This window comes from Dermacentor silvarum, chromosome 8 (assembly GCF_013339745.2).
Source record: "Dermacentor silvarum isolate Dsil-2018 chromosome 8, BIME_Dsil_1.4, whole genome shotgun sequence".
Classification (NCBI taxonomy): Eukaryota; Metazoa; Arthropoda; class Arachnida; order Ixodida; family Ixodidae; genus Dermacentor; species Dermacentor silvarum.
In genome coordinates this window covers 20823845-20838306 of record NC_051161.1, presented here as the reverse complement: position 1 = coordinate 20838306, position 14462 = coordinate 20823845, and the positions used below count along the sequence as shown (strand labels likewise).

Genomic DNA, 14462 nt, shown 5'->3' with positions numbered 1-14462 from the left:
ACACACCAGGTGCCTCTATTAAAGGCAAATATGGACCACAGTGTCGTGTAGTTCATGCTTCCAGTGAACATATGCAACACAACACACGAACTTTCCAAACATCAAGATACCAAACCTAAAAACAGAGGGTTCATGGAAATGAACTGGAATATGAGGAACGTATAAAAGTAAAGTGCAGATAAACTGACAAACTGGAGACTATAGGAACAGTGGACAAGCACACAAACTCCAAATTCAGGCTAACTTTCCACACTACATTATTCACTCTACCATGTGCTATATATCACAGGCCTACGAACAAAGTCAAACAGCTTTGTGTGATGGCTACACAAAAACTCTAATTTTTAGACATAGTTTTCGTCCATGAGAGTCGCACACAGAAGCATGAGAGCTGGTGGTTAGTACTATCAGATACGCCATTGTTTTTGATAGTGGTGGTAGCACAGCCTAGTACTACAGTAGTGCTAGTAATGACAACAATGCAGCCAGTAAAGATTTCCATTTAGGCAGTCTACGTCACATTCTAGAGGGACTTGCAATAAAAATTTAAAGACCTGGTCTTACTTTCAAATCCAAAGAAAGATGCTGTTTCCAAAACAATTTCATCTCAGCGAGCAAATTAGAGGGATGCTGGAAACACAGAGCTGTTTTAGCACAATGTAAAGATAAGTACTAGCTTATATTTATCACATATATTTCTATAGGTCGGCAAACTCAGTCATGAGTATGAATCCGAGTGAGCCCGGCCGAGTAGAATTTCAGTGAATTTGAATCCGAGTGAGCCCTGAGCAAAATTCTTTTGTGAGCGAGTCCAGCTTATTTTGATGACCAAGAAATTAGAACATTGCTAATGTTGAAGTGACAGGGGCAACATGATGCAGTGCACTGCGTACATCACACGAGTGCCTAAATTAAAAAAAAAAAGTTGCGTCGGTTGTTTGCATTGTCGTCCAGCTCTGTGTCACACAACCCCCTCCCCAGTGTCTCCCCGCCCCTTGCAGCAACCACATGCATCAGTTTTACGCACCTCCTTAGCGCAGCACCAGCAACACAAGTTGATGCCCTTAAGTCTGGACAGTGGACTGATGCCCCACTTCGACTCCCCCCCCCTCCCAGTATCTCCTCTGCTTCTCATTTTCCTACTAGTATTCGCACCTTCGCGGAACGCTGGAGGCAGGTTTAGAAGGGATGTCGGGGAATGTTCGCAATGAAGCGCACAACATCCGGGAACATGCACATAGTGTGTGCTGCGCAGGCTTTCCCTTTCACCCTTGCTAGAGAGCTAGATGCGACAGCTCTGTGGGCTATGGTGCTTTGAGGACCGAGTGTGATCACCACCAGTCGAGTTTCCCAATTTGGCTGGTTTGCTCAGTGCTCACTCGACCGCTACCGTTTTGTCTGGATGAGCATTGGCACTCTTCCTTTCGAGCGGAGGCCGCACTGGCTGGCAATAAGCACAACTGATGACTGAAATTATGGCACTGGTCGTTTGCTGGTCATGCTGCGCATCTACGCTTGTGGGAATTGCTATAATGAGTGATACTCCTGTGCTCTCGTGAATTGTAGTTCGATTGAACTTCGGCGATGTAGCTTTCGCTAGTACACTTTGGTGCCATGGTGGAAGGAAAACAAGTGGAGGAAGCATGACGCCATGCTGCCAGCATTGGCAAGCCAGCCTCCTCTAACACCACCCCACTACCTTCTCTTCGGGGCCTATTTGAGCGATGACTCTTAAGGCGTAGACCCTGTAGGCTCTCCACGGTTGCCCGACCTTTTCAAAATGCGGTGTGGTACGCGGTAACTGTTAGCGGCGCCCTTGTCACCATCCATTCTCACCACGCACTCTCAGGTGTACTACTCAACCATGTGGCCAATTGCAGCACGGATAAATAAAGATTGTGATGTGATGGAAACCTCATTGGGTGTTTCCGAGCGTGCCTTAAATTATTTGCAATAGAAGATAGTCTCTAAAACAAATTTTAACAAGTTTGCATGTTTGAAATGGATCTTTAGGTAGTATAAGAAACTGAATGACTACAAGCAATGAATGTTTTATCTTAGTTGCCTGAAATGTATCAGTTTTTCTGTGAGATTACTTCAAGTTACGTAAAACCCAGCAGAATTTTGAATGAGAACAGCTTTATTGGTGTTTCAGAGCACAGTTACAGTATTCTGGGAGCATATTGAAATGAACTCTTGACTGTGTTGATAAGGAAATTGTATGTTGATGCAATGCATAGGAAATGAGAATATGTGAAGCAGTGCACTTGTGGGGATCGAGGTGCCTTCCCGCGCCTTGTCCCCCAGCTCAGGCGTGGCGCTTAGCTCGATCTCCGGGAACTGCCACCGCAACGATAACATGGCGAACGTGGCTAGCACGCCGGAGCTATTTCCCGCACAAACCGTGTTTCTCCCTCCCCGGGATTGAGTTGCCGCGCGAGAACACGTCACAGGGACACGCCCTGATTGGCCTCCCAACTGGCAGCCCCCGGGCACCCTCACCACCTGAGCTCTTTTCCACTGAGCGCCTCATCGCCGCGACAGATGCTCACAGGCCCACAACGAGGTGGTTACATGAGACCTTCGTTCTCCCGACTCCTCGTTCTCGCGCTTGGCGGACCACTACCCGGTTAGCACTAGCGTAGCGGGCTCGCGGACTCTATCGGTCTTGCGGTGTGCCTTTGCCCGTAAGTGCCGTGACTGTCGCATTGTGCTGTATCTTGGGTGAATAAACCAGTGTCTGTTGGGGAACTGACTCCAGGGCCTTCTCTGCACCGTGTCGGAGAGTCAACGAACCCTACCGTAGCACCTTTGTGCATTGCGGAGTGGAGGAGTGTCGTGCCCTTTCCTGACCGTCGCTCGTAGGGTGAGCCTAGTGCAAACCCATCTCCACACACTTTACACTTATACTTCGTAAGAAACAACCATTCATTCCACGCTCTCAGTGGCTAGAAATTACCGCTTGCGTATCAGGCGGTGAGGGCCTATTTCCCATGAGTCTTTATATTTTTATGACTGGCTTCAAGATGGTCACGTTACGCTTCCAGTTTTTTCTGTCCTCCACATTTGGTGCTCGCGTTCAGTGCAACTGACAGCAAATATGGACGTAAGCAGTGGCGCTGCTGGAGCTGCGAATCTGCATTTATGGCACGTGGTGTCATAGACGAAAGTACTGTTGATTTTTGGACCGACAAGAACTTATGAAATTCTCAACGCCTTGTGCTATGTCCGACAACTCAAGAAGCAAAACAGTGCACCAGACCATCTGCACTGCTACAGTAAATCGTAGTTAAGAAGTGACATTAGATAAAGTGAAGTTTTCTTTGGGCACAATGTTAGCAGAGTCCGCTTTTGTTTACGAGGCAGGCCTTCATGCTACACAGTGCCCGAAAGAAATAACAGAAATTCTTGAGGTGCCAAAAATGCACGCACACGCTGCACACACTTTTGCAAGAAAACACAAATAAGAATTTCGATCATCTTTAAAGATCCACCTAGCAGATTTTATCCTTAAGCGAAATACTTTCAGCACTGGGAAGATTGCGCGTCATATTTATGTCTTACAAAGCATTGTGATGCACATAAAATAAGGATCTTCTTTTATGTTTAAGACTCCGGTGCGTGCATTTTCATAAATGTTTTCCTATTTGCAATCCGTCTGCATGTGCTATATTTAGTTATCGCATGATGGTCTTTCATTATTTGATGTGTTCAATTCACGAGAAAGCCTGAACGAGTGAGAGCCAGGCCAAGTGGACCTGCCTCAGTCAGATTCCAATGAGTGAGTCCGAGTGAGCCCGCATGAGTAGAATTCTGGAGAGTTGGAGTATGAGTGAGCCCGGCTCAATAGAACTTTGGTGAATGCGAGTTTGAGTGAGCTCGGCTGATTAAAATATTTGTGAGACTGAGCCCTAGTAAGCTCTTAGCAAAAAATATAATTTGTGAGTGAGTGAGTAAATTTTGCTGAACTATGTATACTTCCATGTGTTTTGTAAAATTTTTGCAACATCTATTTACGCTCAATTTACAGCAGGCACTGGTCAAGCCGCTATTATGCACCTTGCCTGAACCTTGCCCACGCCACCATTTAAGCATGAAAATGTACTCGCCTGGCAAATGAACACCCCTAGACTAATTCTGTTCTAAAGGCCTTCAACTAGATAAGGGCAAAGAGGATTACTACCATATCTGAATAAAAACTTATGAGCAGCACACCAATGTGCGAGGAAACACCGATCAAAACTCGAGGCTCACCTTCCACCACTTTGGAGAGGGACTCCAAGAGGGCTGTATAGCGCTCGATTGGCTTGTGCAGGCGTGTCCACATAGGGTAATGCACTTCAGGCTCACAGCCACCACCTAAAAGTTTTCAATGTGCAACTTAGTTCAAGAAACAAGTGCCACATACATCACAATGGAGCATGACTTCAGGAAGCTGGTGCATTGGACTTGAAAAAGGGAGAATTGCGGCATGTTGCACATATAGATTTACCTTTTGTTTTTGCTAGCTGAGCAACATTCTGTGTTCGGGTGTCGATGATGAACCCCTTCTTTCCACCCATCAGCACAGATTTGAGCAGCTCTTCATCACCATTACAACGCCGCATTGTGGTTCCAACCAATGGTTGACTGCACCTCATGAGTGCCGTCTGCAGGGAGCAGTGAGAACATAAACCATTTAGACAGTGTGCTTCACACAGACCCGTAACATGTGCTGGCCAATCTCTCTGCACTTCTTAATGCTCTAAAGGCATCAGACAAGCTCAGTGCATTTCTGGCCAACATTTTTTCTTGCTTTTGACAAACTAGTTTCGCTGAGCATATTTTGGTGCTGTTAGCAGGATTCTTGGCCAACTGAGCACATAGAAGAGCTTCGTAGTTACCAGTGGATACAATAGGTGGTGGCATGGGTTCTGCAGAAGTTCTTGCATAGGCATATTTCATAGACTCTATTCAATTCAACAGAGCCATAAAGCTCAACGACCATTTTTGCTGTTTTTGTCCGTGTATGTTTAAACAAAGCACTGCAAAAGACGAGACAAGGCAAGTGGGAAACAAACACAAAGAGTGTTGTGTGTTTGCCACTCACCTTGGCTCAGTTTGGCCCAAGATAATGCCTATATTAACAAGCTCAGATTCGGACCTTGGTGCAGTAATTTGACAGTAGTGCTGGCCATAATGGTGACAAAAAACTTTCCCTTACTCTTCACAGCATCGTAGTTTCTTAGTTGATCATCATAATTTGTCGATACATTGATTGCAATCTCCTAAAGTGAGACGAGATGCTTAAGTGAAACAAAGTTAGGTGCTAATATCATGTATGTCTAATTGTCTCATACACGCATATCGGTGCAGCACTACCTTTCATTCAAACAGTAAAGTTTTGCGCATGGATCTTCTGACGAGTTTGAAAACTCTCAATAGAATAACTCAGCAGCATACATTCAGGCACACAAAGTGCGATGTTCGCTTTTGGAATACAGACTGTATTACGAGCTTCCTTTCTACTGCTAAACTGGCAACATAAAAAGAACCCTACTGTGCTGGTCCAAAACTGTAGCTAGTTGGCCCCGAGTTGGTACATTCACATCTTCAGCTACAGCGCAAACAAAACAGACTGGACACGAAGGAAGGACGACACGAGTGCTGACTCATGACTGGAAGTTTACTGTTAATAAATCGCATATATATGAAAGAGCTCACACACATGCCAACCAAAAAACTTGCAGCATACACAGGATGAGACAAAGGTCAGGACTTGCACCATGCAGAGACAATGTGGTTTATAAGACTCTGCTGTCACGCAGAAAGCATTGCGTCAGCCAAACAGGTCGATGCATCAATATGAGTAGCAAGAACATTTTTCTAGATTGAAGAATGCAGGTCAGGCACATTTGGCATCACATTACTCAGCATGTAATTGTGTGGCTGTATTTGATTCTACGTGTATGCTTTGCAAGAACAAGGACAAGAAAGCCCACCTGGGAGCGGAGGCATATGATATCAAAAGAAGTGGCAACACATGCAAAAGTCGGTGGGCCAACAGCGCTATACAGCAGAGAAATACACTTCCTCGATGCACACAGGGATTTAACTTGCAATCTTGTCTCTAGTGGGACTTTATCGTGTGTTGCAATCTTTTTGGTCGGCAGTTCCAGTTTTGTCGATTTGTGCATGCATGAGTTTTTTTCATTTATATGTAATTTATTAGGAATAAACTTCTTCCAGACGTGAGCCAGTGCTTGCATCATGTCATCCTTTCTTTGTGTCCAGTCTGATTTGTTCGCACTGTAGGTAAATGTCTAAAACAAGCCAGCTGCAGACCATTTGAGGCTACAGAGAGCAGTGTGCTGTCTTATTTTTTTTTTTTTTTGCGATAGCAATTATATGGACACTCAAAGAGGATTTCTCCCGTCGGCGTCGCCGTGAGGTAGAGCACTGCACTGCATTTTTCGGCCCGAGCCCGGCCCGGGCCCGCTTTACGAGGCCCGAGCCCAGCCCGGGCCCGTAATACAAAGCCCGAGCCCAGCCCGGGCCCGAGCGTAGGTGACCGAGACCAGCCCGGGCCCGGCCCGGGCCCGTGGTTCCAAGCCCGGGCCCGACCCGGGCCCGTGTTACTGAGCCCGGGCCCGGCCCGGGCCCGGGCGTTCATTACTAAGCTTAGCTAGGGCCCGCGTGTGCATGACCAGGCCCGCCCTGTAAGAAAAAATTCCTTTTTTTTTACTTACAGATTGTACCGTATCTGTCAGCCTCACCTTCTCGAGGTTTAATCAGCTGAGTATATAAGCAATAAAAGGCCGAAATCTTGGTTTCTCCCACGGGAACATCAGTAATCCGGCCCATTGCCTGTGCTACTATTTTTCTGGTGGTGCGCATGTACTTACCTTGATTTGTACGATATGGTTCTATGATGTCATTTAGCATGCAAATATACAGGGCGTTTCATTTTAGCTGAACCAAATTTTTAAAGATTGCCTGTGGCAGATAGCACAGTTACAATCCTTGATCTAAACTACTCGATGAGGCGGCCATTACTTCCCCGAGAAATCAAAACGCCTAATTGAAGAATTAACATAATTACGCTAATTAACGTTTTAATTAATTATTTCATGGCACATCTTTCAATCCACTAATTATATCCGCCGAGTTCGCAAGGCGTATCCACTTGAACGAATTCTCAGGACTAAACCAGTTTCGAGATAATAATTTTCAAAGTGTCCGACGAAATCAATCAAATAAATTTATCGTCCAGTTTACATGCTGGACGGTCATTTTGGACTAAAAGCTACATATGTAGCTTGACATGACCCGAAAGACCACACATGCAAAATAATTCACATATATTTCCAGCTATCGCTGGAATTCCTCATAGACGAAATAGCTATGAATGGAAAGGCAAAGAATATTTGCGTAACGGCGAGTTAACAGAATTGGAAAAGTTTTAACAGAATGCATTTTAAACAACACTACAATAACAATACTAGCTATACAAAACAACGCAGCACCAGCTATACAACATAGCATGAGACTGAATTTTACAAGATCAACATTTGCTAAGAAAACGAAACAGGATTTACATTATATGCTCAGAACCATACAGAAAGGCAGAATAATAATCACATCAGATACATTACAAGTGACCAAAGTGTCAGCTGAGTTCCTTCTTACTGAAATTACCACCATTTTTGTATCTGTGGAAAGTGAATGGTGGGTCATGTATTAACGACTGATGCTTATAGAGTGTTCTGAAGTATGGAATTGACAATATCTCAGGATTTCTTGTGTTCGCATTAATGTGACGACGCTCTAAGGAGGCTAATTGTTTTTTGTAGTTACAAGCTAATTCTGACATGGATGGCCTAATGGATGGTAAAAACGCCTACTTGAATATTTAACATAATTACGCAAATTAACTTTTTAATTATTTTACGGCACATCTTTCAATCTACGAATTATAGCCGCTGAGTTCGCAAGGCGTATCCACTTGGAACGAATTCTCAGGACTGAACCAGTTTCGAGATATTAATTTTCAATGTGCCCGACAAAATTCATGGGCGTTCCAATTAACTTTTTGAGGAAAACGCTGTTTTATGCATTGAAGCAAAAAGTAACTGGCCTTAGCGCTAAAATAATGCCATATTATCGACACTGATAATAGTGCGATCGCAAAAGCGGTAACATGGAAATGGTTTGAGGAGTGGTTCTTTGTATAATTTATTTTTCCTTACGCGGAAACAATGTTCGTTTTTGCGGAAAAGGAAAAAACAAATTAGCGTAGCTTGCACTGCCTGCGCAATGCTAAAGAGACAGCGGAGATGATGGGAACCTAGCTAGTCCTGGCTTCTGGACTAGACTAAGCACTACCAAGTCATCCCCAGCATTTCCCGGAATTTATTTATTATTGATTGATTATCGATTAGCTATTGATTGGCTATTGATTGTCTATTGCAAGATATTGGCCACGTATTTGGGATAGGCTAAGCACTACCAAGTTATCGGAATTTATTGATTATTGATCCATTATCGATTAGCTATTCATTGGCTGCCGATTGGCTATCGTAAGGTATTGGCCACGTATTTGGGCTAGGCTGAGCACTACCAAGTCATCCCCAGCATTTTCGGGAATTTATTGGCTATTGATCGATTATCGACTAGCTATTGATTGGCTATCAATTGCCTATCGATAGGCAATTAGTCCCCACTATTCTTAGCTAGACTTATCCAGGCTCAGCTTCGCTAGTTCACAGGTGTATGCGCCATTGCGCTTGGACCCTTTCAGCACTGCTGCCAGGATCGGCCCACATTTTTGGATTCAGTGGACACATTAGGCCCGGCTGAAACAGCTCCGCTATTAAAAATGAGAACCTTCATCTGTTTTACTATTTTCTTTGATAAGATATAGTCATCTGATAAGATATACAGTCAAGAGAGCGGTGTGGATCTGAGAACAAACGGGGATAACCGATATTCTAATTGACATTGAGCGGGAAAAATGGAGCTGGGCAGGCCATGTAATGCGTAGGATGGATAACCGATGGACCATTAGAGCTACAGAATGGATACCAAGAGAAGGGAAGCGCAGTCCAGGACGACAGAAAACTAGGTGGGGTGATGAATTTAGGAAATTCGCAGGCGCAAGTTGGAATCAGCTAGCGCAAGACAGGGTTAATTGGAGATCGCAGGGAGAGGCCTTCGTCCTGCAGTGGACATAAATATAGACTGACGATGATGATGACAGTCATCTTGCACGTGTCGCTTCAGCTTGGCACAGAATGCATTGAACCATGCAATGCATAACGGTCGCGTGTGCTCGAAGGCCTACTTAGGCCCTTCACTTCCTACGCTGCTCGACGAGCTTCCCGTTCTGATCTCGTCGAAAACCTCTGAGCCGCCCCCAGAGGCCAACGCCACGCGCGTTCGGTGCGAACGCGGGCAAAACGGTGACGGTGTCGACAACAGTTCTGCACGTTGGTAGTGCTGCTGCATGTCCAAGTTTATACAGCTGATAAAACTACTATCCTTACTCCGTATAGCTCTCTACTAAGTTGCTATCGCAATTGATGCTTCGCATTTCGGGTAAAACTGCGACATTTTTTTTTCTTCCTTGGCCGTAGTTTTTTTCTTTCCATGGTAAACTTTATTGCGCATCTTTAAAAGGAATGATGGGAGTGTGGCATAAAAGTACCATGGCCCTTTTAGTGCAGTAAGCAGCAGCAGCAGCTGCAACACAGTGATGCATAATTTTAGCTGCATACAACAGTAGTTGCCTCAGAATAGCACAACGCTGTCAGATAAGCTGTTAATATTGTGTGCGAGCAGAAATAAATTGCAAGTGTAAAAGTGTCATCAAAGGTGCAGCTGATTAAGAGTGAAGCCACAGACACACATTGCCATCAGCCTAACAAAGCAACAATATGTACAAGCAGCTACTGGATGCTTAACTGATGGATCGATTGGGTTCAATAATGTTCAAAAGCAACATATGTGCTGCAGGATACAACGTAGAAGGCTTGGCATTAACTATGAGGTCCTTTAACATATACACCTAAAATGCTAAAAGTGCAGTTAACATCATGTGATGTCACTGGTGACATAACCAGGCAGGTCACTACCTAAAGCCCAGCATTCCCTATGGCTGCAACCAGTGGTCCCTTTTAGAAAAGGCGTACACATATCCCCGATTTAGCGATGCAATACATATATCACTGACCTTTGCTTTCTTGTGAAAGTAGCTCAACACTGGAAAACGGCCCATCTGTCTGAAGGAAGCTGAAGCAACCAGTACACTGTCTTCTACCCTCTTTGGTACAATCACTTGTTCAGGATAGGTTGGACAGACCTATTGAAAACAGGATTCGAGGGGGGAAAAGCAAAGAATCAAGAGGTGCAGAGTTAAAGCAATGGGTTACAAATAAACTTTAGCTCAGAGAAGGCTAGACCAGGCTTCGTTACAGCAGAAATCAGTCTCATAAGGCATTGCCACCAGATATACTCTAAAAAAGAATGTATATTGTTACTATACAAACTTGGAGTAATGACAATCTCTCTTTTTTTTTCACTTCATTTAATCGCTGCTGGCTTCATAATCCCTGTGTGGTGTTGAACACACATGAAATCATCATATTAGAGCTAGCTGCCATTCCTCTACAAAAAGTCTCCCTGTACAGTCAGGACACTGCTGTGCTGCAGTTCGGTTCATTCTAACGAAACTGATCAGGTAACCAAGTCATTGATTGTAAGAGGAGGGTACTAGACAGGCTTTTTGCAAAAGGTTGATAGAACCTCTTTGCACTAAGCAAGAGTTTCTATACATGGGAGCTATTGCCCAACTTTACCATGACAAAAAAAGGGAGGGAGGGGGTGAAAGAAAGAAGGAAGTCACAATTAGTTAAGTGATTTTTCGTTTCTGTGACTAACATTTTCTCTTCTCAGATGTACAGCACCTTTAGGCTACTTTCATGCATGCTGCTGTCCTTAAGCTGTCCTCCTTGGCTCTGACTGCTAGGAAGGAATGTCTATGACAAAATATTTATAAACTGAAATAAATTGTGGGATTTAATGTCCCAATATAACTCACTCGCTATGAGAGATGCAAGAGTGGGTGGCACCAAATAAATTTTTGGTGTCCTGGGCTCCTTTATGACGTACCCAAAGCACAGTACACGAGTATTATGCATTCTACTCCCATCTAAATGTGGCTGCTGATACGGGGAATCGAACCCTCGACCTCATGCTCACCAGCAAAATGACATAAATGGCATAATGGTCTCATGAGGTTCTCTTTAAATTTGCCTGATCCGTGAAGGAACTATAAGGCCGTGTTGTAAGCAGAAATTTCTATAATTTATTTGCACACAAATACATAGTGGTTTCAAGTAGTTTATTAGGTAAAATGGACCCCTAAATAATATTTAAAACTAAGGTTCCAATGAGCCCAGTTTTCAAGAAATTCTAGGCAACTACTCAGGATAACATATCATAACATGTCATTGTAACATATCACAAACTTCTCACCGAGAAATCTTGGTTCACAGATGATATCCTCCAATCGTCCGAGACGAGCTTGATCTTGGCAAAGTCTTGCTCTGTTGCGAATGCTGACCACCCATCCTCCATTATAACAAAAGATGGATTGTAAAAGAACGGATGAAACCATTTCGGGTTATCTGCAGAGGAGAGACAGGAGGCATGAAATGTTATGCCCAGGACTAACTGCAACAACGAAAGATAATGGTTTATGTCACAATGACTTTTTCATTACCTAATGCAGACAGGCACTCGATGGTGTCTGCGACATTGTTGCAAGCTTCAACACCAGTGATATCGAGCTGAATTATCCTGAAGTCTTTGCATTTCAAAAACAGTGACCCAGATAGGGCCCCAATTCGTCGTTCGACAGTATCAACCATCCTGTGCAGCAACTGAAAAAACAAACAAATGGGGGTACTGAAGTAGGTTGCAGTCACCATTGGCGGAAACGTAAACATTAAACCAGCATGTCAGTGCAAGTACGTATTTTTCAATGTATAGCGTGCGTTTGAGTGTAAAAAAATAAAACTGGCGAAAAGCCATTGCTTTCGCGTGGCAACAATCGATTTGTAATCGTTTATTACATGCTGTGAAGTGTTCATACGCGAAGTTTCACGGATGAATCTGCCAAGTCCGATGCTGAAGTGCTGTACGTGCGCGACACTTGACAACGTGTCACAGCATTTACTCGTGGATATTCGTAGTTGAACATCCGCGCCTCGCACATTTATGTCAACTTGTTCATGACAGCTTTGTTACCATGTGGATACGTACCCATAACTCCTTATCGTCATCAGTGCGCGACGAGAAGATAGAGTGGTGACTCGAAAGAGATAACGTCCCCGAAAAGCTTGTACAGAGCGGTGCGTGCAGAACTACACGGTCAACTTTGGTGATCTTGATCAGTTCTGCAAACTCCATTTTCTTCCGCTTCGATCTAGGAGTACAAATAAGATAAACATCAGAGCCGCAAAAAGCGACGTTTGACGCACGAAAATAATTCCACGCATTAGGGGGAATATTTTGCGAAGAGATTCAATAGAGCGAAACCGCAGCTGCGACAAACAGTGCCGCAACATCTGTGACGCCCACCAGGAACCGGCAAGAGCTGCAACGCGCTGCTTACCGTCGAGCTGTACTTCCACAATAAAGTTGACTGCTTACCAACGCATTGGTACGTTTTAAACAGGTATCTCCAAAAAATCCCGCAGTTTACATCCTACGACACTCATCATTGCAACATAAACAAGCGGTAGGTTAGACAGACCGCAATATGTCATTCGCGTCTGGCTTGATTTGTGGCTTCAGGTGACTATGGATTCTGTTCTTACAACTTACAGCGAGCCACATTCAGTACCAGAACCGGAACAAAAACTGCTAGGTGTCAGCTAAATCGGTCTCAGTCACATATTTTGCTCTAAGGCACGGTAAAGAAAGCCTTGCTTTAATAATCCTTTTGGCGCAAGATACAGCGGTAATGTTATTCATTTGGGTCCCTCAAGCTGATATTAGCCGAAGAAATAAAGTCCAAATGCATGCGCATTGTTTATACACAAGTTTCGGTTTCGTTGCGCGACGTCGCGTAGTCGCATAGATGGGCGTAGACCTTGATGTATGTTGCTCAATAGGGGATTTTTTTTTTTTTTTTTGAAGAAACGTCATTCATTGTGGCACCAGAATGCTATTCGCGAATATACATACCGCTGCGGGTGTAGAGAACTCTGTAGAGAGGTAGGCAAACTCTTGGTATACTATATACCGTGTCCCAGCTAGCGTATAAAGACGGCGCAAGATACAATTAAATCACCTAGGGTGTTCGATCGTCAGAGCTAGCTGACAACCGAACCCCGTGTATCTTGCACCGTGTTCTTTTAATTTAAATTTAATTTTATTATTATTATTTTTCGCTGAGCTGAACAGCTTAATTTAATTTTATTATTATTATTTTCCGCTGAGCTGAACAGCTTGGGAACCCTAGATGCAAGTGCGTCCATAAGTGTCTCGTGTTCTAGAGATGACTGACACATTGAGAGAGATGATGTATGTGGGAGAAGTTCCTTGCAGCACGTTCCAGAAGGGCGCGCTTTGCTTTTGCTCCGCCTATGAACTCCGCCCAGCCATGAACATGAACTTCCGCTTACCGCTCTGTATAACCAGTATAACTTCCCAAATAGATAAGTTACAAAAAAAAAAATAGCGGTTACAGTGTGCCATTTTTTATTGATCGGCGACCGCTAAAAAGGCATCTACCTAACCGCCTTCCCGCATTGCGCGCGGGGTCGCTCCCTTGGCAGGAACCCTCTATGCCAAGCCTTGAGGTGAAGAATATGAAAAAAAAAAAAAAAAAAAAAACTAAAAAAAAAAAACAGACTCGCCATCCCGGCTCTGCGAAAGTGTATAACCAGTGAAGCTGCGGAAAGTCGCCACTACAACTGCTAAGCGGGCTATTCTTTATAAATGCGAAATCATTATATGGCCCATGAAGCGAAAAATCCGGCGTTAATAATCGCTGGTGCCAAAACCCATGGGACCAAGTAGTGACGTCCCGTTTGACATGATGACGAAACGTGATTACGTAATCACTTCAAACGTCGCGTGATGACGTCATCACACCAAAGGTCGCGTGATGACATCACATGTCAAACGTTACGTTACGTGATAACGGCATCGTCACGTGACGATATCTCCTGATGACGTCATCACGTCAAACGTGACGTCACGCGATGACAGTCTTCAGTCAAGTGATGATGTCACCTCATGACGTCATGTGAGGCCTCTTGGAAATGCAGCACACTGTGCGCTTCCCGCTTCTTTGCACAGTCTCCGGGATCGGCCTGCATTTTCGTGTGAGCAAAGGTCGCGCACACGGACACGAAAAATCGCAACTAGAGGCTAACAGCTTCGCTGTAAAAGAACACGCGCTTCAGAAGCCA

At 44.3% G+C, this 14462-nt stretch overlaps 1 protein-coding gene across 6 annotated transcripts in view; it reads right to left on the bottom strand.

Annotated features, from left to right (window-relative positions):
- Positions 1-14462, bottom strand: part of LOC119460765 (myotubularin-related protein 9-like) — a 49562-nt gene that overhangs the window by 31806 nt on the left and 3294 nt on the right. For 4 of the 6 annotated variants that reach the window (XM_049673077.1, XM_037721848.2, XM_049673078.1 and 1 more), the window contains 6 exons: positions 12304-12466; positions 11762-11921; positions 11515-11666; positions 10211-10339; positions 4493-4649; positions 4255-4359 (listed from right to left, as the gene is read on the bottom strand). In XM_049673077.1, the coding sequence (XP_049529034.1) occupies positions 4255-4359; positions 4493-4649; positions 10211-10339; positions 11515-11666; positions 11762-11921; positions 12304-12466 (866 nt within the window). Of the gene's footprint in view, positions 1-4254; positions 4360-4492; positions 4650-10210; positions 10340-11514; positions 11667-11761; positions 11922-12303; positions 12467-12655; positions 12844-14462 lie in introns of those variants that run through there. The other 2 variants (XM_037721851.2, XM_037721850.2) reach the window with 2 other exon arrangements.